Source organism: Pseudonaja textilis, chromosome 1 (assembly GCF_049901715.1).
Source record: "Pseudonaja textilis isolate UNSWEBS1 chromosome 1, rPseTex1.2, whole genome shotgun sequence".
Classification (NCBI taxonomy): Eukaryota; Metazoa; Chordata; class Lepidosauria; order Squamata; family Elapidae; genus Pseudonaja; species Pseudonaja textilis.
The window spans coordinates 96,578,946-96,603,679 of NC_141990.1; the positions used below are offsets into that span (position 1 = coordinate 96,578,946).

A 24,734-nucleotide genomic window follows, 5' to 3' on the forward strand; every position below is an offset into this window, starting at 1 on the left:
GGTGGATCTGGGGGGAAATTGTGGCGCAGAGGAATACAGCTGTTTGATTAGTTGCATTCGGAAATGCGGGGTTGCGGAGCGCATGGCTTGTGGGGAGGGCGGATGTTGGTTAGCTACACAGGGTGGGGCTACATGATATATTGCGCTGAGATGCGAATGATCTCAGCGCTGACTTTATTCGGAATTACCGTTGTTGCCGAGTTTGAAGGAAAACAAGCGTAAGTAAACGTATCCATTCACAAACAACTGTGAGTAACATGGTTTATTGCGAGAATTCCTGCTGAAACAAATGGAAGCTAACAGAAAGTAGCTCTTTTGTAAATACAAAATTTGATATAAACCACTTATGTATTATTAATTATTATTATTTTTTGGAAAAAGAGAATTAAAAGAAACATGTTTTTATAATTTTTAGACAAATAATTAGAATTATTATTTTAATAAAAACTGTTATTTAAAATAGGCATGTTCTAGCACCAGGAAACTTTATGTCAAGATACTAACACCAAAAGTATATAACTGACACTTCAAACCTTTGCAACTCTATTCAGAAGTTCTGATGAGTCCAATGGTGCTTAATTCCATAGAAATAAATAATAAATAATAAAAGATTGGGCAGTGTTTTGGAAATAATACAATGTATTTGCAATTGTGTAAAGCACTTATGCCTATTCTCAAAATTACATGCCTATGCCTACTAAATGATTCTGGGAAATGACTTGGATGTTTAAAAAGAATTTCAGATATGTTTCTAATTCTACCCATTCCAAAATGGAATCTGAAGCATTGCACTGATCATTACCAACCTACTGTTTATAAATTAGCAATTAATCTGGATGCTTTAGTTAGGTAGTTATGTATACCATTCTGTTAACTATCAGAGATGATCTGTACTTACTGTAAGAGTGGAGGAAGTATTCCACAGCTTAATACATAATCTCTGCATTCTGCATTATCTCCAGCAATATTGCCAAGGGCCCACACTGCCTTAGAAACAAAGATGTAAATTAATATTCATAATTATTTTAAGGCTTTTAAATACATCTATAATTCTTATGCTTGCAGTTTATAACATTATCATTTATACGGAAGTATATAAATTGTGTGCCAATTTTTTTTTAACTGCTATTACTTAAATAGCTAATGTTAACATGAAAGAAACTACCATGAGAATTTATGTTTGCAGCTGAGCCTCAAAACATCTTGTATTGTTAACTGCTAGAACCCCTGCAAAAGATCGTGGCTATTTGGTCTAGCATAGGAGCAATCACCTAAAGAATCGATGTGCCAATTCTCACTTCTCTGAATAGTTGTAAGTTGTTATAGATACGGAAATATGTATATAGGTAGTCCTCAACTTATGACATTTGAGCCCAAAAGTTATGTTGCTAAGCGAGACATTTGTTAAGTGAATTTTCACCCATTTGACAACCTTTCTTGCCAGTTAGGAATCACTGCAGCTGTTAAGTTAGTAATACTGTTGTTAAGTGAATCTGACTTCTCCACTGACTTCACTTGACAGAAGGTTGCAAAAGGGGATCATGACTCCGAACCACTGCAACCATCATAAATATGAGTCAATTGCCAAGCATCTGACTTTTGATCACATGACTATGGGGAATGCTGTAATAGTTGTAAGTGTGAAAAACAGTTGTAAGCCACTTTTTTCAGTGCCTTTGTAACTTCAAAGTCACTAAACAAACTGTTGTACCAGAATTTCAGTCACTAAATGATTAATCACATGACCAGACCTGATTTTATGACCATTTTGCTGTGGTCACTAAGCAAATCATGCAGACATTAAGTAAATCACAGTCATTAAGTGAATCCAGCCTTCCCAATTGACTTTGCTTGTTAAAAGCTGGCTGGGAATGTTACAAATCACAATCACGTGACCCCAAGACCCTTCAACCATCATAAATGCCAGCCAGCTGCAAAGGGTCTGAATTGAGATCATCTGACTGCATGAGCGGTATGATGGGCATAACTTCACGGACAGGTCATAAGTCACTTTTTCCAAGGCTGACATAATTTCAAACTGTCATAAGTCAAGGACGACCTGTAGTTAGAGATAGTAAGGGACAAATGCATAATTTTGGTGTAGCAGCAGTATGATGTATCAGCTCAACTTCATGCAGGCTTCTTCTAGAACCAGCATAAGTTCTACTTGGTGGGTAAACCACAGTGAACCAAAGCACACATAATTTGTTTCTTCCATTTGGAACTGCAACGATCTCTCAATACAAACTAGGCCAAAGTCTCACATTTGTGACTTTGTTTGAACAAATACTTTGACCAGAGAAGCCTCAAAAGAGCTACATCTAAGACCTAACTACAGGAATGCTTTTGTGACTGAGGAGGTAATTAAAAACAGATCTCCAAAATTTAGATTCAACTGCTTCTACCGGTAGTATAGCAGTATATTTGCACAGTCACAGAATAGAAAGCTTGGAACTTCGGCTTTGAATAATGGAATTACTGCAGAGTTATCTCCTTGTAGCTTGAATAATCTGATTATTGTGTTAGAAGTTTCTTGGTCCTGCAATTTAATATTTGAACACTCAAAATTTCTAGGAAAATTGGTAGATAACTTAAAAGCCTTCACTTACTCTATTTGGATATTATTCTTTTAGATATAAAGATGATTAATGAGAAGCTTAGTAAATATAATATGTATTTATTAGTATCATTGCCCATCTCACAGTATAAATTCATTTTTGTCCATGAGCTTATAAAGCAAGAATTCTTTTATTTCTACATAAGAAATAGCAGTATTTTATCACACTAAGTACAGAGTCACTGATATGAAAGAAATATACTGAAATAATACTTCATATCAAAATCCAAAACTGCTGCTACATCTGAAAATTTATAATAATGCAAGCCTAAAGATCACCAAGCAGCAGATTCTTTCCATCTTGCATCCTGATGAACTGGATGCCATCAGACAACAGTTATAGGAAAGGACACACTTGAAGAAGGGTACCATCACAACTTTCATGAGATGAATATAGACACTGCAGAGCTTACAAGCCACCCAGAGTAATTGAGAGTTGAATAATATATCCCCCAACTGGGTTAGGAGAATAGTTTATATCGAAGTATTGTTTCTAAACTTAAACACATTTAACTTCTAGTTCTAGCTTCCTGTGAATTGTAATAAATTGACAACTGAAGCAAAAACTTCCAATATCTTCTGAATTGTGCTGTCTAAAGACAAAATGGTGGAGAACACACAAATATATGATTCAAGTATTTAATGTTAACCATAGTTTAGGATTACATCTAGATTAATTTTTGTTTTTATTCAAATATGTATAATTTTTTCCTTCCCAAAATTCTCTGAGGCATAACATTTTACAGTACAATTGAATCTGCACAATAAAAAAATTCACAAAAAGTTACCTGCTCCTGGACATCTTCATGTTCAGAATTCAACAATTTAATAAAAATTGGGACTGCTCCAGTTTCAATTACTACTTTGGTATGCAGGAAAGTTCCAGATGCTATATTTGTAAGAGCCCATGCTGCTTCAAACTAGAAAGAAAAAATATGACTTTTAAGAGTTTATTTTACAATCAATTCTGTATGTTTATTTTTTTATGGCCCTTTTTTTTCCATACCAGAATATAGTCTTCAATTGTATTGTGTGAATCTCTGCAGTGAAATAACAGTTCAGTATTCATGTGGAATATTCAACTTAATCATTTTCACACAATTTTAGCAAGAGTATAAATGTAGTCTTGGAAAATAGTAAAATATTCTCATACTTCAATAAAATTTAAATAATTTCAATAAATGGGAACAATTTACATTTGAAACTTTGGGAGAAATAATGGTAAACTATGACAGCACAACAAGCAAATAAAAGTCTCAATCCAGTGTTGTCTCAATTTATCTACTTTTTATATTATTTAATATCTTTTAAAAAATTATCTGCTTGTGGGAATTACATGCTCACTATGGAACAAAATTTAAATTGTGTTCTCCTACAAGACATAATATTTACGTTTTGAGGCCATTTAACTTGTAGAGCTGTTAAAATATTTAACAAATGCTGGGGAGAGAGAAAGAGAGAAGCAAAACCTCCCCTCCTATTCCAAAGGTAAGATATAACATTGTAATTCTTTGTACTTCCTTCCAAATGTATCTCATATTATTTCATGAACTCACTTGAAGAGTGCAATTATCATTTTTTTCTAGAAATTTGACGAATCTCTCCACAACTCCTGGTTTCTGAATAACTTCATCAATTGGAGGATTAGGTTCTGAAATGAAAGATAAAGTAATCCAATAAAAATAAGTTACATATAAGTTCACTACAATGGAAAACAATTAAGAAGGAAGTATAAAAAACACTGAACAGCACAGCTTCTATAATGAACTTGCTGGAATATTGCAGATAAATTAAAGTCCCCATTTTAAACTATGGTATGCAAGGTGATTGCTCTGAGGGAAGTCACTTGTCTCTAAATCTAACCTAACTCACTGATGTATGGCAATATTAACATGCTGTGAGAAACTCTCTGAAATAATATATAAAACAAATGTAAATCATCTGCCATACATAAGAAATAAGCCAAAGCTCACTGTCAGGCAATACGTAAGTCAACAAATGTTTACTAAGAAATGGCCTACAGTTTCTCATTGTTTCATGTGTAAGAACCCAATTAGTCCACAGATTCATCTAGCCTAGATGCTTCACAGTGATGTGTGATGCTTCTAAGAAGTCCCTAAGCAATAGCTACTTTTGTATTGCTCCTTCCCAACTTTAATAATCAGTTAACATATTAACTTTGAATGGGAAGATTTCATTTGGTATGATGATAATAGCCATGAAAGCAGAGCTTCTAATCCTCTTTTAGGCAATGTTATTGCCATCTGTTGCCCTAGTTTATCACACAAATCAATCATTATTGAATGAAGAATTTTTAAACTATGATGCAAGAAAGCCTCAGGATGGTGCACTCAAACCTTTCCATAAAAACTTAAAAGAACTAGCAGAGACCAACAGTAGTTTAGAAGATACACCACCATCAAAACTATGCTTTTATAACTTGAATAACAGCTGAAAGAAAAAGCAATCAAAACATGCTTCCCTTTAACCAAGTGCCAACTTACACAAAAGCCTTAAAAATGAAAAGATCTGTCCTACATTTTACTTACATTCCTGTTCTTTTTTATAAATAAGGGAGAACATGTAAGTTAATTTGTGAAAACAGACATAAATGGTACCCTTTGGGACCAAACTCTTTATAGAGACTAGAGCACTTGTGTCTTCCAACACTTACGATTAAACAATGACTATGCTTCTTCAGCCTTTTAAATTACTGTAAAGCTTAGTGTTTGGGGACTAATTCCAAAATAAACATGTTCTACTACACTGCAGAAATGTCTGAACTGTTGGGAAGAAGCAGAGTCTCTCTTTTCTTGCTGTTTCCATCTCCATTATTTCCTCCCTAGTAAAATATAATATTAATGTACCGTAGCATATACACACTAGAGGGGGAAACCTTAATTATTTCCATCAAGCAATTATTTAGCTTCTTTCCAAATTAGGCTAGTTGTTAGCTTGCTTTATTAAAAAAATCAATTGAAAACACTGGGTAGACATAACATGGAATAAACACAGTTATCTTTTCCCTAAAAAGTACCTAAAAATTAAGCTGAAGAATCCTTAAAAAGGATTACTCTTTCCTCAAAAACAAGAGATAGAAACCTGAAAAGGGAAAGAAAAATCATCTCAAACCAAACAAAATAAAACTCTATCTTACATACTAAACTTCAGCACAATGATAATAGTCACTGCTTCATTAATATCAATTAATATTACATCAAATACAAGATAAATTATAGTTTGCTTCATCTTTTGACTAGTAGAGAATATTCCCTTTTCCAGCAGGATAAGTTATATATTTCTAAAAGCTGTTCCTTAATCACTTCCATTTTAACTTTTATGCCACAAAAACAATCAACTTTCATTTGAGTGACATTAGCAACTTTGCTAATTAGCTAAACTACTGGCACAACAGAGAGAAACCCATACAATGTAAAAAGTGGCTCTTTTCCATCTGAGGATGTGTGTTTTTTCATTTTGTAATTGGACATTTGACATTAAATTATTCCTGTTCCAATAAAACCACTTAAGATTAAAAAACAAATTAATAACTTTTAACATGTATTGTTAAAAATTGTTTTTCAATTTAATGCAAATACTGAAACTAAAATTTATTAAATATTAAAAAGAAAATCATGTTTTGCTGATTTACCTTTAGAAAGTAATTTTCTGAACTTCTGGGTTGCTGCAAGTTGTTGACTAGGATCATCTGAGAAAACCATTTGCACCATGTCACACGTAATCACATCTTCCTAAAAATGGAAAATCATTAGAATTAGCTTAAGTTTTAACCAGATTTGTAAACATGCTTTAAGGCATGTGATAGATTCCTTACCTCCAGAACTGGTACAGTAGAGCTTACATCAGGATCCTGGATTGGGCTCTCCTGCATTGACTCTTCGCCGGACAGCAGAGAAACATTTCTACGTTTAAATAACTGAAAAGAAATGTAAGAAAAACATGTAATTATTTGGGGAGGAGGAGGAGGACATACTACTATTTTTTTTTCTATTACTTTCTCACTTTTTGATCAAGCCTTCAAGTTTTCACTTGGAACATGAAAACTGGATCAACAATGCATTGCTATTTATTTGTTTGTTTAGTTTACATTGCCCCCTATTCGCCCATGGCGACTCAAGGTGGCTTGCAGAAGATAAAACCACATTTAAAACAATAAAAACTAACAAAAAGAAACAAATAAATTAATATAGTACAATATTAGCTCTAATCCCACTTTGGGAATCCTTTTACAAACAAGATGCTTAATTAATATTTAGGAATATACTGTATACACTGGTTGTATTTTAACTCAGTGTGATGACATTTTCAGATAATATTATATAAGCAAAAAAATAAAATAAGTACAATGAAAACTATTGTGAAAGGAAAAAGAGTGCTTTGTGATTAAAAAAAACCCTAGCTTTTCTCTTTATTCAATAAAAATGAAGAAAGGTCAATTTATTTTGTCAAAGCTGTATCATAAAAATTGCTCCTGCAGAAACAGTGTTTCCAAAATACGTTAAACAGTGTTTATTCTTTGCAGAATCGTTTTAGTCTAAAAAAATTTCATACGCAAGACTAAAAATATCCCTTAAAATAATACTTTTGTGCAAAAAAGAAAGGGAATAAAGGAAAAAGGGAAGAAAAAAAACTTAAGAAAAGATAAAAATATAAACTTCTGATTCCCTTTGTAGTGAACGCAAGTACAAATACAAAGTTATTGCTTATTTTATGATTATCAAAAAATGATCCCTTTTTCTATTATCTTTTTCTTTTCATTCTCCATCCTCATTTCATTCTGTATGGCGTGTTTTAAGTCTGAGGGTATTTTCAAGTTAAAAAGTAACATATATACTGGTGTAAGAAACAAATAAAATTATTCTGTGCCAGCAAAAAAAAAAAGTTATGACAATACATCTCTAAAGACAAGGATAAATTTCACCACTCTGTATTATCCAGGGGGCTATTACTACAACTCAACCTTCCTGTGAGAAGAATTTTAGAAACTTGCTTTCAATCAAATTTATTGCATTTTATTTATAATGGACTATATTGCTCATAAGCTGCATTGGGACAAATGAATGAATGAAGGCAGATAGCCAGGGATCAGAGTTGGACCATAAATCATTTCCTCAATATGAGCAATTTAACGGACTTTACAACAGTCATTGTTCAACTATGATTTAAGTAAGGACTTACTTGTTCTTCCCTTTTTTGTTTCCGAAGCTGAATGCCTTCCTCTTCTCTTCGTCTTCGCATTTCTTGGGGATTGAGGGCATTGTTTTTATAACTTTTGATTCTATAATTATCTTTTTCTGGGCTTGCCATGTTATCTGCAATAAAGAACAAAAGGATTTTCATCAAGCTAATGACATTTTCTGGAGAGAAAAAATATTTTTTGTTGATAATGAAGAAAAGAAACATTTGATGTTTTGAATGTTGAAAAATGGCAAAGATGAAAAATAAAATGGAACAGAGGGATGTCAAAATATGAACATGTTTTTTAATGAAATGACAGTATTTGAAGACTCCAACTCCTTCATAGAGTTCAAACTATCTTATTTCTCATAATTTGCCCATATGAAGAGCTGTGGTGGCGCAGTGGTTAGAATGCAGTACTGCAAACTACTTCTGCTGCCTGCCTGCCTGCTTGAAGTCTCACTGCAGTTTGAGTCTCACCAGCTCAAAGTTGACTCAGCCTTCCATCCTTCTGAGGTCAGTAAAATAAGGACCCAGATTATTGGAGGCAATATGCTGACTCTGTAAACCACTTAGAGAGGGCTGTAAAGCACTATGAAGTGGTATATAAGTCTAAGTACTATTGTTATATTGATTTTATGTCAGGCAGAAAATATAACTTGCCTTACTTATACAGACTAAAGTAGATATTTCAAACAAGGTTTTAATTAATACTCCTTAAATTTCTCTAATACACAGCGTTTCGTCAATTGTCACTGATGTTATTATTTGAATGGCACTTTTCATTTGTGTTTGTCCTCATGACTAACAATGCCACAGAAAAATTGGTATCCTTTCATATTCTAAATAAAATATGTTAGTATATATATAAATATTATGTGGAATTGATAAAAATAGCTATTCAAATACTACTGATATTATATAATATCAGTATTATATATATGCTCCTAAGAAAGAAGCTTTTAATGAGTCTTCTCCCAAGTAAATGGATATAAAATTGTATGCCAAAGATGTAACACAAAAATGTATAGGCATATCCAAATTATTGAACTTGTTTTGTTCAGTTCTGCACAAACATACCAATACAGTAATGAGTGCCATTAAATTAAGTGGGTCTTCTAAATGAATTAAAACTGGAACTGCATAACATGTTCACCTTGTTCACATACTGAATTAACCTAATTTGTATGTAAAATTCTTAAAATACATGGGATAATTGAAAAAAAACTATTATTATTAGAACATCAATGTTGCCATTGCAAGGTCCAAAAAGTACTGATGTTTAAAACACAGAAACAACAGTCCAAGCAGCGTGATGGAAACTAATAGAAATACACCAAAACAGACTTGTTTATAGCAGCACAAAGTACAAAATCAAATTAACTGATGCACAGAACTTTCAATGGGCGAACAATCAGCACTTCAGAAGCATTATGAAAACAAAGTGCACGTGCCTAAGTATCAGATTCTACAATTCTGGTCTCTTGAGAAGCAATTATGCTTCAAATAGAGGGGCACATTCAGCAAAACTATACAAATGAATTAAGGATTTTTATATTATTTGCACAGGAAAACCCCAAAGAGACACATAGCCTTTTTTAGTGTTCTGTATATGGACAGCTGACCTCATCATAAAGAGAAAATGTTTGCATAGTGTCGGATACAACTGAATCAATTGAAAACTTCAGAGCCTCGTCATCAAGCATAGGTAGTGGTCAATGTTACACCAACCAGAAGCTTTACAAAAACTTGAAATATCTGTAATACAACACTGTAAATTAATCCTGAGTTAGGAGGCACAGCAATAGAAGCTGGAGTAAAATTTTGTACAGCTATATATGAATACCCAGTTTCAACAAATGAAATATCAAAGTCAAGAAGGATGCAACCCTCAATTTTAGCAGTCATGCTCCCTTCTAAGTCTGAAGCAGTCTTCAAGCCTTACTGTTTCCAAATTTAGAAGCTTTGTCAGGTGTTTCTCTGGAAATTCTGACTAAAGCATTTGAACAACTTTTGCTATCACAATGAAACATACAAACTCTTCTCTCCTTAACTGGTTTTCCCTTCTCTAAACTAGACAGAACTGGGTACTGCTCCCTGAAAGTGTTAAGCAGAGGCAGGAAAGGTGGGCTGGAGGAGCATTAAAAACTCTTCCCTGTGTCTATGAATGCTATATATAGAAGCTGAGTTTGGGGCATTCCAAAGAAGGGTAATAGTGCACACAGGTAGTCCTCAACTTAGGATCACAACTGAGCCCCACATTTCTGTTGTTAAGTGAGTTTTGTTAAGTGACATTTGTTAAGTGAGTTTTGCCCCATTTTACAACTTTTCTTGTCACAGTTGTTAACTGAATCACTGCAATTGACAAGTTAGTAATTCGTTTGTTGAGCGAATCTTGACTTTGCTTAGCAGGTGGTTGCAAAAGGTGATCACGTGACCCCGGGGCACAGCAAAGGTCATAAATTGCATCTGACTTTTGATCCACATGACCATGGAGATGCTGCACAGGTTACAGCAATAGCAATAGCACTTAGACTTATATACCGCTTTCACAGTGCTTTTACAGCCCTCTCTAAGCAGTTTACAGTGTCAGCATATTGTCCCCAACAATCTAGGTCCTCATTTTACCCATCTCGGAAGGATGGGATAATGGTCATAAGTCACAATTTTCATTGCCACCATAACGTTGGTCACTAAACAAACTGTTGTAAGTCAAGGACTACCTGTACTTTTTTTTTTTGCTTGGGAGGGGAAAGAGATTACTGCTGAACTACTACTCCCAGCATCCCCCTGGCTTTGGCTATACTTTCTAGGGAGGCTGGGAGTTGCAGTTCAACAGTTATCTGGCGAAGCATCAGCTGTTTACAGGAGGGAGGCAGGGCAGACGCTCACCATTTTTTGCATTCCTGACCCTAACACTGTAATCCCCGATCACATGTGTGAGGATCACATGTGTGAGGAATCGCTCTGGAGTTAACTATTGCTTCCAGTTGTTGCTTTTTTAAAAAAAAAAAAATCCACTCTCTCATCTATGTTGCCATGAACAAAAAAAAAGAGCACGGAGAGCAAGAAAACAACGCACAGACAGCTGTCTCCTACCCGGGTTCAATGGGACATGGATCCTGCAAATGTCTAATCCGGGCTACCTCTTAAATAAACATGTTCGATTCCAACTGTCACTCGCCAATTTTACAAAGGCGCCAGATTGAAGAGAGGGTGAGCGTGCCGCCGGCCCGGAAGAGGGTAAATATGCAATTAAGGAGGGGAACCCCTGTCCTCTCCCCAACTGCACCGGGTAAGCTTTGTTATTTCAGGAGAAGCTTCTCGAGCGCCGGGCAAAGGCGAAAGAGACCCGCACACCATCCTTTTGCCTCTCCCAAATGGGCTTCATTCGGTTTCTAATGGCCAGCTTCCCCAATTTAGTCTCTACTGAAGCAAGGCCACAGTTTAATCCCGCGTCAGTCCATCCTTCACCTCACATGCACAAACGCCCACGTACCCATCGGAGAGCGACCCCAGGCGCCGCTCACCCTCCACCGCAGAGAAATCGGGATCGTAATTGAAGATGGCGGCCCAAAGGGCACGGAACGCCAAACTTGGCGCCGCCTCTTTTCCCAGCGTGCCCTGCGCGAAGGAGCCGCGAATTGGTCGAATTGCGCCGCTTTCTCCAAAAGCTCCGTAGAGATAGGCAAAGGGGAGAGAGAGTAGATCCATAGAGATAAACAGGGGTTTCGAGCGAGTTCTTAATTAGAGAGACAGGGCTTAAAAGGACGCTCAATAAACTCTATGGAGATCCTCTGTCATCCAGGTCATGGTTGTCCCAAAGTTGCTTTTTATAAGAGGCAATTGGACTTTCTGGTTTTTGAAGCTTGAGCTGAAGAAGCTTCTTGGATGAGAAGCGAAACGTCTTCAAAGAAAAATCAGAAAGTTCGGTAGCCTCTTGAAAAAGCACCTTTTGGGACGTTGACTTGAAAGTTTATGTGCTAATATTTTAACCTATCCACCACCACCACCACCACGAGAACGTAAATACAGAACGCATCGTCCTAATACAATCGTCTGTTTCAGTCAGCCGGCTTTAACTTTTAATCCCGGCAAAGAATTGAAACATGGTTTTGCACGCTAGGCTTTTATTTGGCAGCCGCCCATCTGATTCATTCACACAACTCTTTTTTGCCTCTTCCGACCGCTTTTTCCCGTCCGCTAAAAACTAACAATCTGTTGGATGATAATATACATTCGAGTAGCTTTCGAGTCCTAGCAACCACATAGATAAGATTTTATCCGTAACATTCTCCAGTGCCTAATTGTTCTTCTAGGTCTCCCAAAAGTGCACTCATTGCCAGCGTAGCTGAGTCCCTCCTCTTGGGTTCCTGGTCGTTGCGGAGTTAAAAAAAAATGCAAAAAAATGCCTAACATATATTTCTGGTAATCAATCACCCTTTAAAATTCCACGATTGATTTTTGCTTAGGCCAACATAGTGATTGCTTTTAATATATCGTCATGACAACCACTGTTAACCTTATATCCTTGAAAGTGCCTAATTCCAACATTTATTTTGCGCGCTGAGTAGAAAAGCTTTGTTGTAGATATCAAAGGTGTTTTTTCAAGAGGCAACTGGACTTTCTTGATTTTCTTTGAAGACGTTTCACTTCTCATCCAAGAAGCTTCTTCACCTCCCCATAATTCAGTCAGAGCTGAAGAAGCTTCCTCGATGAAAAGCGAAACATCTTCAAAGAAAAACCAGAAAGTCTCGTTGCCTCTTGAAAAAAAGCACCTTTGGATCAACCATGAGCTGGACGACTGAGAATCTCCATAGACTTTGTTGTAGATTAGAGATGTACAGCAAGCTCGTGAACGGGAAACCATAGAAACCAGATAGTGACAGCTCCCATCTCAGACCAGCGGGCGCACAGACCAAGAAGCTACGTATAAAACTACGCGCAAAACAAGTTTTTGAAAAACCAGTTTCGACGCCTAATCCAAGCGTTTTGACGTTGCATTATTAAGGGGACTAAACACTCGCTGCAGCACATATCGCGTAAGGAACGCCTGCGCGCGGCGTCTCCGCCCTCCTCCGCTTACTTCGGCACAGCGGCGCTCGCGGCTTTGCGATTGTTTAGCTTGGTCTTAAAAGGGGCGTGGCTTATTTGCATTCAGAGAAAGAAGAGCCAGTCAGCGCTGTTTCTCCGGCAGCCGGGATAATGGACGGGGCCAGGAGAGGTCGGCCGGGAAGCCCGCCTGCCGGTGCTCCGTCTCCCCTTCCTGGTGAGTCAGAGGGGGACACCCGCCCTGGCCTCCGCCGCCCTCGGACGCTGCGAGTCTGGAGACCACCGCTGAGTTCCGTTTGCGGTCTCCCACCCGCCAGCGCTCTACGAGGGGGCCGAAACGCCTGCCCGGTTGTTGCAGAGATGCAAAGGGATTGGATTAAAATGTTTCCCTGGGGAGTCTCGGTTTATTTCGTTTTTTGACCGAGCGCTTGGAGTTTGGCGTATCCTCCTTTTGCCACCTCCTAATTGCAACCGGATCTTGGCTGCACTTTAAGCAAAAAGTGCATTAAATATAAGACGGTAGTAGAGGAGGGTTCAGGGAAGCTTCCCTGTTTTCTTCCCCAAATCTATGTCCTCAAAGTGGCCGTAAGGATGTGCAAGTCTGCAAAGCACCTGCTTACTATTGAGTCCTGACCTTGTATCTTTTCCCACAGGATACCCATGACTCCCATTGACCAGTGGGCACACTTTGCATAACTGATGAGACTATATTTCCTGTCATTTCTTAAGGAGCTTGTTGCAATGCACATGACACTCTCCTCATCCTGCTTCTTTTCCTACAGCAAACCACTTTGTGAGGTAGATTGGTGTGGCCCCAAATCACTAGCGAGTTTTTGTGGCTGAGGATAAACTAGGGTTTCCCCATGCCTAGTCTCTTTAACTGATACAACTGCCTTGGTTCTTTATACAGCAAAAATCAAGAATACTGCTCTGTATAGATTAAGTCAACTGCAATTCAAAATGCCAAACTTTGATTGTCAGATGTTTCTGGTGCTTAATTATTGATTTGTTTACAACCACCATTTTAATTGCCACTACTCTGTGTCTTTGAGCAACACTATTGTGGAAAATAAATGTGGCTTTTTCATTTGAAGTGCCACTACCCCACGGTAAATCTGTCAGATCAGCATGGGCTTCAAAGCTCCCTGACGCTAAAGCTGACTCTTAATACAAAGTTAAGAATTTATGGATTTTGTTTGGAGGAGTTTGGTTTCTTTGATTTTTGTAGGAATGGCTAGTGAAATCATTATTTATCCTTTATTTTTTTTCAATGTAGAAAGTAGTCTGGCTCTATATGAATGTCCTATATGCCATCTTAGTTGTACCGATTACCCAGTTCTGCAAGATCATGTCGAACTGCACCTGGATGAATGCAGCATTTTACAAGGTAAAATAAAGGATTCCAAAATAAGACATGTTATCATTTAAGCACGTCTGGCATGATTTTGGAAGTTTCATCCAACTATGAAAGTTATAAAACAATATATTGTAATTGGAAAGATGCTTCAGTATTGTCACTTGGCTGTTTCTTCTAATACTGTAGAATGAATCTCATAAACACTGAAATACCATGCATATAAGATACTCATTTGTATTCAGAGTAGGTAAATAACTGCAACTTAAATAGTTTCAATAATAAAATGTCATAGGCAATAGAAAAAAGATTTTAAATAATTGATGCAAGCCTCTGCCTCAAAGCTTTTGAGTCATTGAGTCACTGTTTTTTTCAGTCAAGGCTATTGAACTAAGGCAATATACATTTTTAAAAGTTTGTAAATCATTTTATATATAAGATGAAATCTGATAGGACAATACATACGTGATTAGCAGAATTCTAGTATTGAAGGCTAAATATAATACTCCTTGCCCCCTATTATAACAATTGAGAACCACAGTTGCCATCTGAAATATTCATTTTCCTGCTTCATCCAGCTGAGTGATACTACGTCGGTGCTATAAGAGTTTCATAACTTTTCCATACTATTCTCAAATTCTAAATACTACTTTTCTTAAACAGGCTATTATATTTTTTTAACCTTATGTAAACAAATTGTTCTTTCTAGGAAATGAGTGATGAATCTTTGCTTCTAAAAAGGATAGTTGCATGCTATGCTTTGCCTCCAGAAATTATGTAGAATTATTCAGTTCAAAACAATCTTACAAACTTTTCTTCTGGAAGAAGAGAAAAAGAAGTACACATGGTTCATTTTCCTTCTTCCTGGCATCCACTGATGTCTTCCTCACACTGTTGCACTGAAGCTTTCTCAGATCTGGAACAGAGTTTCAGAGATATAAGGGAAAGATACATTCCTGCATTCTTCCTCTGCTTGTTGGAATGTTGATCTCACTGGGGATGATAATTGAGCATTACTTAGGATTTAAGATTAAGTCCCAGGCATGAGGATTATGCACCTTAGAAACAAACAAAGCAGTTATGACTAGGAAGAAATACATCCTGCAAGTTAATAACCAAGTGCAAATTAGTATAATTTACTGATCAAGTAAACCAGTTTTTATATATGAAATAGGCGGGTAGGTTTCAATCTATAATTTCTGTGATACTACACTGATGAGTAGTAACTAGAGTTCAACATAAGCAGCTATATAAATGTTTTAAATAAATACATAAAATTATTTGAATTGCATTGATTAGTTCAGCTTTTCATTACATCTGTATGAATGTAATGGGCACAGTTAAGAATTTAATCCTGTGCCTCAGTGAGTATAGGTTAATTCTGTGTAAGCATACATAGAATTATGCTGCAAATTTGAAACTGTAGATGTTGCTGAAATTATATAATATGTGTAGTTTATTTTAGGATAATTAGATATTCAATATTTTGAAATACGTTAAATGTCCATATTTTTAAACATAATAGGAAGAAACTTGAATGATCTAGAATTGGCACAGCATCTTCAAAATGAAGAGGATAGGCAAAGAAGAACAGAGACTGGAAGACAAGAAAAGGATGATTTCCAAAAGTTGCAGGTATGATACTAGTCTTTTAAAGGCGCATTTGACAGACCTTCTGAATAAATAAAGCGAGAAAGTATATGTGCAATAAGCATGAGTAGCTATTTATTTTTCATAGATAAAGCGATTGATATTTGGAAACAACAGTCCTGGTACAGGACTGTTTCATAAAAGAGCCACTTTATCAAAGCAGGTCTGGGTTGGGTCAATTACTGGAGGGGAGACTATTCAGAAATCTCACGAATCATGATGGAAAAAAAGCAGGATATAAATTACTACATTAACATACATTATGTGGGTGGCTGAATTTTTTTTCTCTCAATTGCTTGTACAACACTTCTTCAATCAGAATAGAGCTGGAAGGGGCCTTGAGGTCTTCTAGTCCAATCCCCTGCAGAAGTAGAAGACCATTCATACCATTTCTGTCCAGTCTTTTCTTATAAACTTTCAGTAATGAAGCACCTGCAACTTCTGAAGGCTGTTCTACTGGTTAATTGTCCTCACTGATAGGAAATTTCTCCTTAATTCCAGGTTGCTTCTCTCCTTGAGTAGTTTCCATTCATTTTATCATGTCTTGCCTTCTGGTGTTTTGAAAAATAAGCTGACCTCCTCTTCTTTGTGGCAGCCCTTCAACTGGAATACTGCTATCATGACACCCGCTAATTCTTCTTTTCTCTATAGATTGGCCATATCCAATTCCTGCAACTGTTCTTCATATGTTTTTGTGTCCAGGCCCTTAATCATCTTAGTTGCTCTTCTTTGCACTTTTTTTTCAAAGTTGCAACATCTTTTTTGTAATGTGATGATCAAAATTGGATGCAGTATTAAGTTGGAATTTTGATTTATTAATAAAGAAGTAGAGCAAAACTTTTTCTGCCAAAGCTTTCTATAGAATTGCTGATGGAGTTTCAAAACATAGCTCTCTACAAATAATTATATACTGAAGCCTTATACTGTTGATTTACTGTTCTGTAATTCAGCTATAAGTGTTCATAGCTATCTGTAGCCTAATAGTTGTTTCTAGAAAAATATTCCTAATCTGATGCCCCCTGAATTCCAGTCAGCACGATCAGTAATAAGGCAATAGGGAAGCTATGATCCAAGACATCAGCAATACTCGCCCTTAAAAGAATATTTTGTCCACCACAGAGACAATATGGTTTAGATGGTTCTGGAGGGTACAAGCAACAGTCACTAAAAGCCATGGCAAAAGAAGTTGATTTTGGAAGGATGCAACCATCTGACTATCACAGAAGAAAAGCTGATATGTTGGAATCTCTGGCTTTAGGTGTTGATGATGGAAAGACAAAGACTTCAGGTTAGTAAGTTCTTGCTTTAAAACCGGATTCAGATGTCTAAAAAGGATTGTTATTGAAATAGTCATTCATCATTGAATATTGTGACACTGTGTAGTATAGACGCATTTAAGAAAGCACTGTTTGTTTCCTTGTGCTCTCAAATTAATACAGTAAGAATATAAAAAAGGATATAAAATGTTCCAAAAGTGGTGATTCTTAAAAACCATATTAAGGATAGTGTTTTCAAAAGTATTAATTCCTTGGAGATGTAACTATTGCCTTCAGTTAAAAGAAAATGCATGGCTTAGTTTTTTATTTGACAGTCATCATATTTATAGTCTTTCTTCCTCTAAAAAAGAACTCATTTCTCTTTCTAGTTGTAGGAACAGTGTCATTACTGTCAGGTTATATGTAGGCTCATTGTTTGTATGGAAAGTTATTTTTTATGAATCTGTTTCTGCCTAATTTATTTTGCTCCATAACTAATTTTCTGATTTAATAACATAATTGTTTCAAATAGGCAATATTCAATCTAAATAAAGGTATCCAATGATAGGTTCAGGCAGAAAAAGTTTTTTCCCCTTGCCTAGTTTCCTTAATTAGCTACTTCATATGTAGCCATTATCTTACTATAACAATGTGTTTGAAGACACATCCATAAGCAATAGCAATAGCACATAGTTATATACCACTTCATGGTGCTTTACAGCAGTGGTCACCAACCAGTGGGCTGGGGACCACTGGTGGTCCATGAGAAAATTTTGGTGGTCCACTGCGAAACGTCACCCCCAAAGCAATTAATCCAAGCTGCATGGGAACACAAGGCTGCATGCCCACATGGCCCGTGGGAACACAAGGCTTGTGCCACTTACATTGCAAACAACACGAGGTAGTGAGGAGAGGGGGGAAAGGACAAAGGGGAGAACTTGCCCCACCCACCTGGCCTGGCCACTGGGCTGCTTCTTTCCGCTTCTTTTTTCTTTTTCTTTTGGCTACATGCAAGGAAAGCAGCAAAAGTCTTTCTTTCTCTCTCCAAACTCCACTAGAAATGAGGCTTTGGGACCCTGCAAGGCATCCTGCTCCAAGAGGCTGCACTGGCGCGACAAGACTTATAAATTCTCACTTCTAGCGGAATTTGGGGGAGAGAAAGAAAGACTTCCGCTGCATTCCTTGCATGAAGCCAAAAGTCTCTCTCCCCCCGAGAATGGAGCTGGGGACGGTATCCTGCAATCCTAAATAAAAAATGATTGATTGGTAGGAAAATGGGGTGGGGAATTTTCCCGCAGACTTTTGGGTTTTTTTTCCAGGATCTCTGGTCTGTGGGATTTAAAATTATGAGTTTGGTGGTCCCTGAGGTCCAAAAGGTTGGTAACCCCCGCTTTACAGCATTCTCTTAAGTGGTTTACAGAATCAGTACATTGTCCCCAACAATCTGGGTCCTCATTTTACCGACCTCAGAAGGATGGAAGGCTGAGTCAACCTTGAGCTGGTCAGGATCAAACTGCTGGCAGTGAGCTGAATTAGCCTGCAATACTGCATTCTAAACCACTGCACTACCATGGCTCTCTAGTCTGGATCTGAAGTATTCTTCTAAAAGGCTTGTGTTATTTTAGCATTATAAGGCTTGTGTTGTTTAGCATTATAAAGTTGCTTATAATTGTTTGCAGTAGGAGTTGGATTACAACATCTTTGGAAGAGCTGAAAAGATCAGATTGAGAGATAATCTGAAGAATCTTTGTAGATGCTAAAAGTCAACTCTGGCTTGGATAGGCACATAATCAAGCCATATCTTGTAAAACAAAATTGAATAATTTGTAAATTAGGCTTTTGCAATATTTCTCCATTTGCATCTTTTTCAAACTAGGAATTATGGAAACATTGTGCCAGTATTATCAGAATGAATGCAAAGATATAAAGCATGTGTGGCTTTCTGCAGGAGTGGATCACTTTCACTGTTCTCTTGGAGACAAAGGCTGGGGTTGTGGTTATCGGAATTTTCAAATTCTGTTTTCTTCTCTTTTGAGAAATAACTCCTACAAAGACTGCTTGAAAGGTTTGTACTTTGTTACACAGTTTTCATTGCAATTAAAGCAATCTACTTCAAACTTGATTTGCATAGGGTCTTCTGTGATTTAGTATTCTTTTAATTTTGAGATACTTTTGGGAAATTTTGCAATATTCATAAAGGGTTTCCAGGAAGAAATCACTTCTGATCTCCCAGATCAGACCTGTCAGTATGTAGACATCCCCGATTCTGACATGACCTTAGCATACTGTTATGATATCTGTTGAATGTAATAGAGCAATAGCAAGAGACAATACTGAAAAAGAAAGGGAGTCTTCTGAGCTGGAACTTGTTTTATTCAGTTGTATCCAGAGCCTGCAGAAACGCAACTCTTCTAGAACAACATCAAATTTTAGATTTTCCACATTCCTTTAACATTTTAAAGATTTTATTTAATATTAGAATTTTATAATATTTTATACTATTGTCCTTACTAATGTAAATGGCCACTGGTTTAATAGTTAAGGCACCAGGCTAGAAACTAGGAGATTGAATTCTAGTCCTGCCTTAGGCATGAAAGCTGACTGGGTGACCTTGAGCTAGTCACTCTCAGCCCAACCCACCTCACAGGATTGTTGTCGGGAAAATAGGAGGACGTAGTATTATATATGTTTACCACTTTTGAGTTATTTTTAAAAAAATAAAGGCGGAATTTTAAAATAATCTAAATAGTTTGCAACTACTTCCACAGTACATAAAGTATTAAAATAATTAGACATTAGTTCAAAATATCAATGATAAAATCCTGTTGGAACAAATTGGATTTGAAGAACTTTCTAGATGCAAGTAAGAAGATCAGTTTCCTCAGTTCATTAAAGACTGCATACCAGAGATCATTTTGAATCAAAGAAAAAAGAAGAAAACAAAAGACTGATTAGCACCATCATTTTTGCAGCCCTTTTCTCAACTTCCCATTCCTGGATTAAGGTTATGGTAAACAATAATTACACTGCCATCAACCTACATATTCTTAGGGATGGCACTTCACTTGCCATTTTTGAAAGGGGAAGATTTTATTCCTATAGGTCTTTTCCAGTCTCAGTCCAAGAAAAATTTCCTCTCTTTGATTTTATGCCTGTTGACAGATATGTCTATCAGTCAAAAGGAATTATAGGTAGTCCTCAACTTACAACAGTTCATTCAGAGTTACAACAGCACTGAAAAAAATTGACATGACCATATTTCACACTGGAGACTGAAAAAGAGCATTCTAACATCTCCATGGTCATGTGATCAAAATTCAGATGCTTGGCAACTGGCTCATTTTTATGATGGTTGCAGTATCCCAGGGTTTTGGGACCTTCTGACAAGCAAAGTAAAAGGAGAAGCCAGATTCACTTAATAACCATGTTACTAATTTAATAACTGCAATAATTCACTTAACAACTGTGGCAAGAAATGTTGTAAAATGGAGAAAGATTCACTTAAATAACTGTCTCACTTAGCAACAGAAATTTTGAGCTCAATTGAGGTTGCAAATCGAGGACTACCTGAATTTTCCAAACTAAGGACTGACCCATAATCTCTTGAGAACAAAAATATCATAAGTTCTAATTTTCCTTTTGCAAGATTTTATATATTATCCTCTTTCTTGTTTAGATATTTCATCAGTTCCTTGTATTCCAAAAATACAAACACAAATTGAAGATGCCTGGAAAGAAGGCTTTGATCCCCAAGGAGCTTCTCATTTCAGCAGCAAATTACAAGGAACTAAAGCATGGATAGGAGCATGTGAAATTTATTCGCTCTTAACTTTTCTCAGGCTAAAGTAAGTGTTTGACTACCCAGGAATATTTGGCTCTTAGTTCTGAACCAAATATTTAATAGTATCCAGTATTAAAGATAAGTAAATTTTCTGACATTTTTATTTATTACGAACTCTTTATTTTCAGTTCATTAATAATTGAAGAATAAAAAAAATAATAGTTGAAAACAACAATGTTAAGAAAATAGTATCAGGATAAAACAGTTTATTATATCTATGCCCTAGCAGTTTTACACAAGGGGGGTGGTATATGTTCTTAAAATAAGAGAAATCCTTTTGTAAATACAAACTTATCAAATGTGAAAATGATCTTAGAAGCCAAGATTACAGCATTTCCACACTGCTGACACACAGTCTTCACAGATATCTAATTGCTAATAAATTTCTGACCTCCTTTCAGGAAAATACAGACAAGAAGGATTAAAAAGTATTGTCCCTTATGAACTGGTGTGAATCCTTCATTACATCTCCACCTAGGTGAATAACAAATAAATAAAATAAAACAATAAATAAAAGTAAATAAAAGGAGAGCCAGTTTGGTGTAGTGGTTAAGGTGCAACTCACTCTTTCTCAGCCCAGCCTATGTCACAGGGTTATTGTTTTAGAGAAAATAGGAGAAGGAAGGAATATTAAGTATGTTCACTTTGAGTTTCTTACAAAGTAAAAAAAAAGGCAGAATGAAAAATGTATTAATTACATCCCTTTTATGCCCATGTTTTATGCAATAGTTTAGTTTTATGCATGGGTCTGGTGAACAACAGTGACTTCAGGCTAACTCTGCACTTCATCCCTATCCCTGCCAGGCTGGGTGTTTTCTGACATCTCTCCCATCCTGTTTTTTCCCCTTCAAATCATTTCCTATTAAGTCATTAGGAACAGGAGACAGGATGAATCAAAACTCTTTTCAAATGGAAAAATGAATTGTCCACAGTCTTTACACAGAGTTCCTATCTTTTAAAAAAGAAAAGTTAAAACTGGTATTTGTATGGTTTCATGTATCCTGAATGGCAACTAAGCCAGAAATAAATGGACTCAGCCACTATAGTTAGAATCACAAGAGTCTGATTTTTAATCTAAAGGCAGAATCATTGCGTGCATAGAATTTTAAAGATGCCAGATGGCATTTATTATCTGGCTATTTATGGAGACATTTTAATTTAATTTATAGGTGTCAAATCATTGACTTTCATCAGCCTACTGGCTCTTCTGGTACACACCCTCGTTTGTTTGAATGGGTATTAAACTATTATTCTTCAGGTAAAGATAGCAATGGAAAGGTTATGAGTACTTCCAAGCCACCAATTTATTTGCAGCACCAAGGTCAGTAGAATTCTGTCCCGGATTGACTTTTTGTAAAATATTTCTGAAAATAAAGTTCCATTCTAGTAATTTATTCTCCGTGACCATTCCCTTACATGCTGCGTGAATCATATTTCATCATGTTGGAAATGAAGAATCTGGAATATTCAAATTTCAATGTTTTAAAAGTTAACAACTCAAATATTCTTATAGTATTTCATCTAACAACATTGCCTAAGTCATAAGCAATATTTCACATTTAATCATATCTGCAGTAAATGGAATTTATGTTTTATCTTCCTTCTCTTTGATTGTCACCCTGTCAAATAGCATTCAAAGGCTAAGCCCAGTCTTGTTTGAAAATCATTGTGCAATGCTGAAACACCATTTTTAAAAAATAAACCTTGTTCTTAGAACAGCTTGTCCTTGTGCATATTGTGTTTCGTGTGCTGTGCTACCATTAGCATAGTAAAACAGTTTGTTTCTCAGTACTCTTCAAGGTGCTTATGATTTCTTACAAAGCTCTGAATAGCATATGTTCCTAGAATTGAAAGACTCCTCAACTTAAAATCTGCTTAGTTTTTTTTGAGGGATTGATTAAGATTTATTGAGCAAGACTGCCTTCCAGTTCTTGGTTTCACATTTTCTTAACACTTATTGTGTAACTTTACTGTAATTTATTACATGTCTGGTATTATTAGCAGTTTTAAACATAATTTGGTGAAAATCATTTCCTGAAAATATTCATGTAAATGGCTTTGTTCCAAAAACAAGATGTTTAGATAAGCAGTAGTTCAATATGGCTCACTAAGAGGTTTGTAATTCTTGTTTACATGTATACTGTGCATTAATATGTTTGGTTTTTGGCATTGAAACTAGGTCATAGTCGTACTATTGTTGGCATTGAGGAAAGAAAAAACAAAAGTTTGTGTCTACTAATATTTGATCCTGGCTGCCCTTCAGAAGAAATGCAAAAACTCTTAAAAGGCATTGATGGGAACCATCTAAAATTATTTCGAAGACTCCCAGGAGGCTTAAAGCATAAGCAATATCAAATAGTGTCTGTGGAAGGTGTGCTGACAGAAGAGGAAAAAGTTGTAAGTACTGCAGAACATAACCACTGGATTAATTTTTATTGAATTAGAATAAATGCAGTTGTTTCTTTTAATTGCTGTACTGTATTAACTTATCTATTTATGTGTCCCCATTTACAAGGCTCGTAGGCAGGCTTCTCAATTCTTCACAGCACAGAAAATTCCTTGAAATAAGAATATCTGAAAAATGAAGGCAATTGAAGGCTGCAAAGGAGATCTGTTCATACAGGTTGCCGAGTGATGTACATAGCAATTTTTAAACATTTCAAAATAAATATTGAAATACTTAATTCTTATTTGATTCTTGCTTGATGTTGAATTACAAATACTATATCCTGTGTTATGTCAGCAGAATTTTTTTAAAATGTACTTGGAGTTGACATGCATATTCAGTCTACATAAACATTAAATGATCTCTATTCTCAGTATTCTAGGGGGGTGGGAATCTTTTTTTTTTGTAACGGTACTATGAACCCAAATCAAGACTATTCATAATTCTCAGGTTTCCAAATCAGTTCCCACTCTTAATTTTTAAGAGCAGGAGAAACAAAAGTCATTTAAACTATTATTGCTTAAAGGAAGATGTGTTTGAAAATTAACCTAGTAGCAACAGAAATTACATCCTACTTTTTACTGATTATCATGATTATAATGTTCTGTTTCCCCAGATCATGATTCATGAATATCGTATTTAATTATAATATGTGGGGGAGGGGGGTTTCCTCAAGATTTTTTATGGGTGTGATAAGCTTTCAGGATCCCAAACCTGAGAGTCTTGAGAAGAAATTAAAAACTTTTAAAGGATATTCTGCTATTGAGCTGCCATTAATGATCTGTAATCCAGTACTTTGTATGTCTCTCTTCTTTAATGTACAGTTCACTCTCACATTTTAGAGAACACATAATTGTGCTTTGTTAGCCCTTCAAGGTAATCCAGAGAAGTGCAAATGTGAGGGTTGACTCTGTTGTAATGTTACATTAACAGAACCTTCCAAAACTGAAATTACTTCTCCCCTTCTTCTTTCACTCTCTGGAAAACTAGGAAGGATTTTTTTTGAAATACTTCCCATGCCCTCTCTCCTGCTATGGGCTGAGACATCTTTTACACACCAGTTTATACGCCATCCACAGCTCTTCTTCCTGACTTCCAAGGTCATTCATGCATACCCATTACAGCTTTGAGAGGTGAAGGCTTACAGTCCTTATGTGAGTAGTACAATGGGCAGCATTGATGAAAGCTAGGATTCTAGAAGTGTGCAGGGGGGATGGAAAATTGCTTGGTCGTGGAAATATACCAGGCTTCCTATAGTCAGGAAATAAAGGACAGGGGCAGAACAGGAAGACTGATTAGATTATAGTTATGGAAAGAAG

The 24,734-nt window shown here is 36.2% G+C and overlaps 2 protein-coding genes across 9 annotated transcripts in view; one reads left to right on the top strand and one right to left on the bottom strand.

Moving 5' to 3' along the window:
• Nucleotides 1-11,417, bottom strand: part of KPNA5 (karyopherin subunit alpha 5) — a 24,045-nt gene extending 12,628 nt beyond the window's left edge. Inside the window, exons 1-7 of one of the 4 annotated variants that reach the window (XM_087912462.1) lie at nucleotides 11,347-11,417; nucleotides 7,817-7,950; nucleotides 6,453-6,554; nucleotides 6,270-6,369; nucleotides 4,174-4,268; nucleotides 3,406-3,537; nucleotides 899-987 (exon numbers count right to left, since the gene is read on the bottom strand). In XM_087912462.1, coding sequence (XP_087768588.1) covers nucleotides 899-987; nucleotides 3,406-3,537; nucleotides 4,174-4,268; nucleotides 6,270-6,369; nucleotides 6,453-6,554; nucleotides 7,817-7,945 — 647 coding nt within the window. In that variant the 5' untranslated portion in view covers nucleotides 7,946-7,950; nucleotides 11,347-11,417. Of the gene's footprint in view, nucleotides 1-898; nucleotides 988-3,405; nucleotides 3,538-4,173; nucleotides 4,269-6,269; nucleotides 6,370-6,452; nucleotides 6,555-7,816; nucleotides 7,951-10,915; nucleotides 10,936-11,315 lie in introns of those variants that run through there. The other 3 variants (XM_026705422.2, XM_087912465.1, XM_087912472.1) reach the window with 3 other exon arrangements.
• On the top strand, nucleotides 10,877-23,657 carry ZUP1 (zinc finger containing ubiquitin peptidase 1). 5 transcript variants are annotated; one of them, XM_087912496.1, is made up of 9 exons: nucleotides 10,877-11,111; nucleotides 14,145-14,255; nucleotides 15,748-15,857; nucleotides 16,992-17,160; nucleotides 19,005-19,193; nucleotides 20,805-20,973; nucleotides 22,139-22,290; nucleotides 23,149-23,366; nucleotides 23,485-23,657. In XM_087912496.1, exons 1-9 carry the CDS (start codon nucleotides 10,976-10,978, stop codon nucleotides 23,530-23,532), a joined length of 1,302 nt encoding a protein of 433 aa, XP_087768622.1. In that variant the 5' UTR covers nucleotides 10,877-10,975; the 3' UTR covers nucleotides 23,533-23,657. The 5 variants fall into 5 exon arrangements, with proteins under 5 accessions (XP_087768622.1, XP_087768635.1, XP_026561206.2 ...); XM_087912509.1 differs by having other exon boundaries at nucleotides 10,885-11,111; nucleotides 19,077-19,193; XM_026705421.2 differs by lacking the exon at nucleotides 10,877-11,111 and adding an exon at nucleotides 12,870-13,085.
• Nucleotides 23,658-24,734: the final 1,077 nt, after the last annotated feature.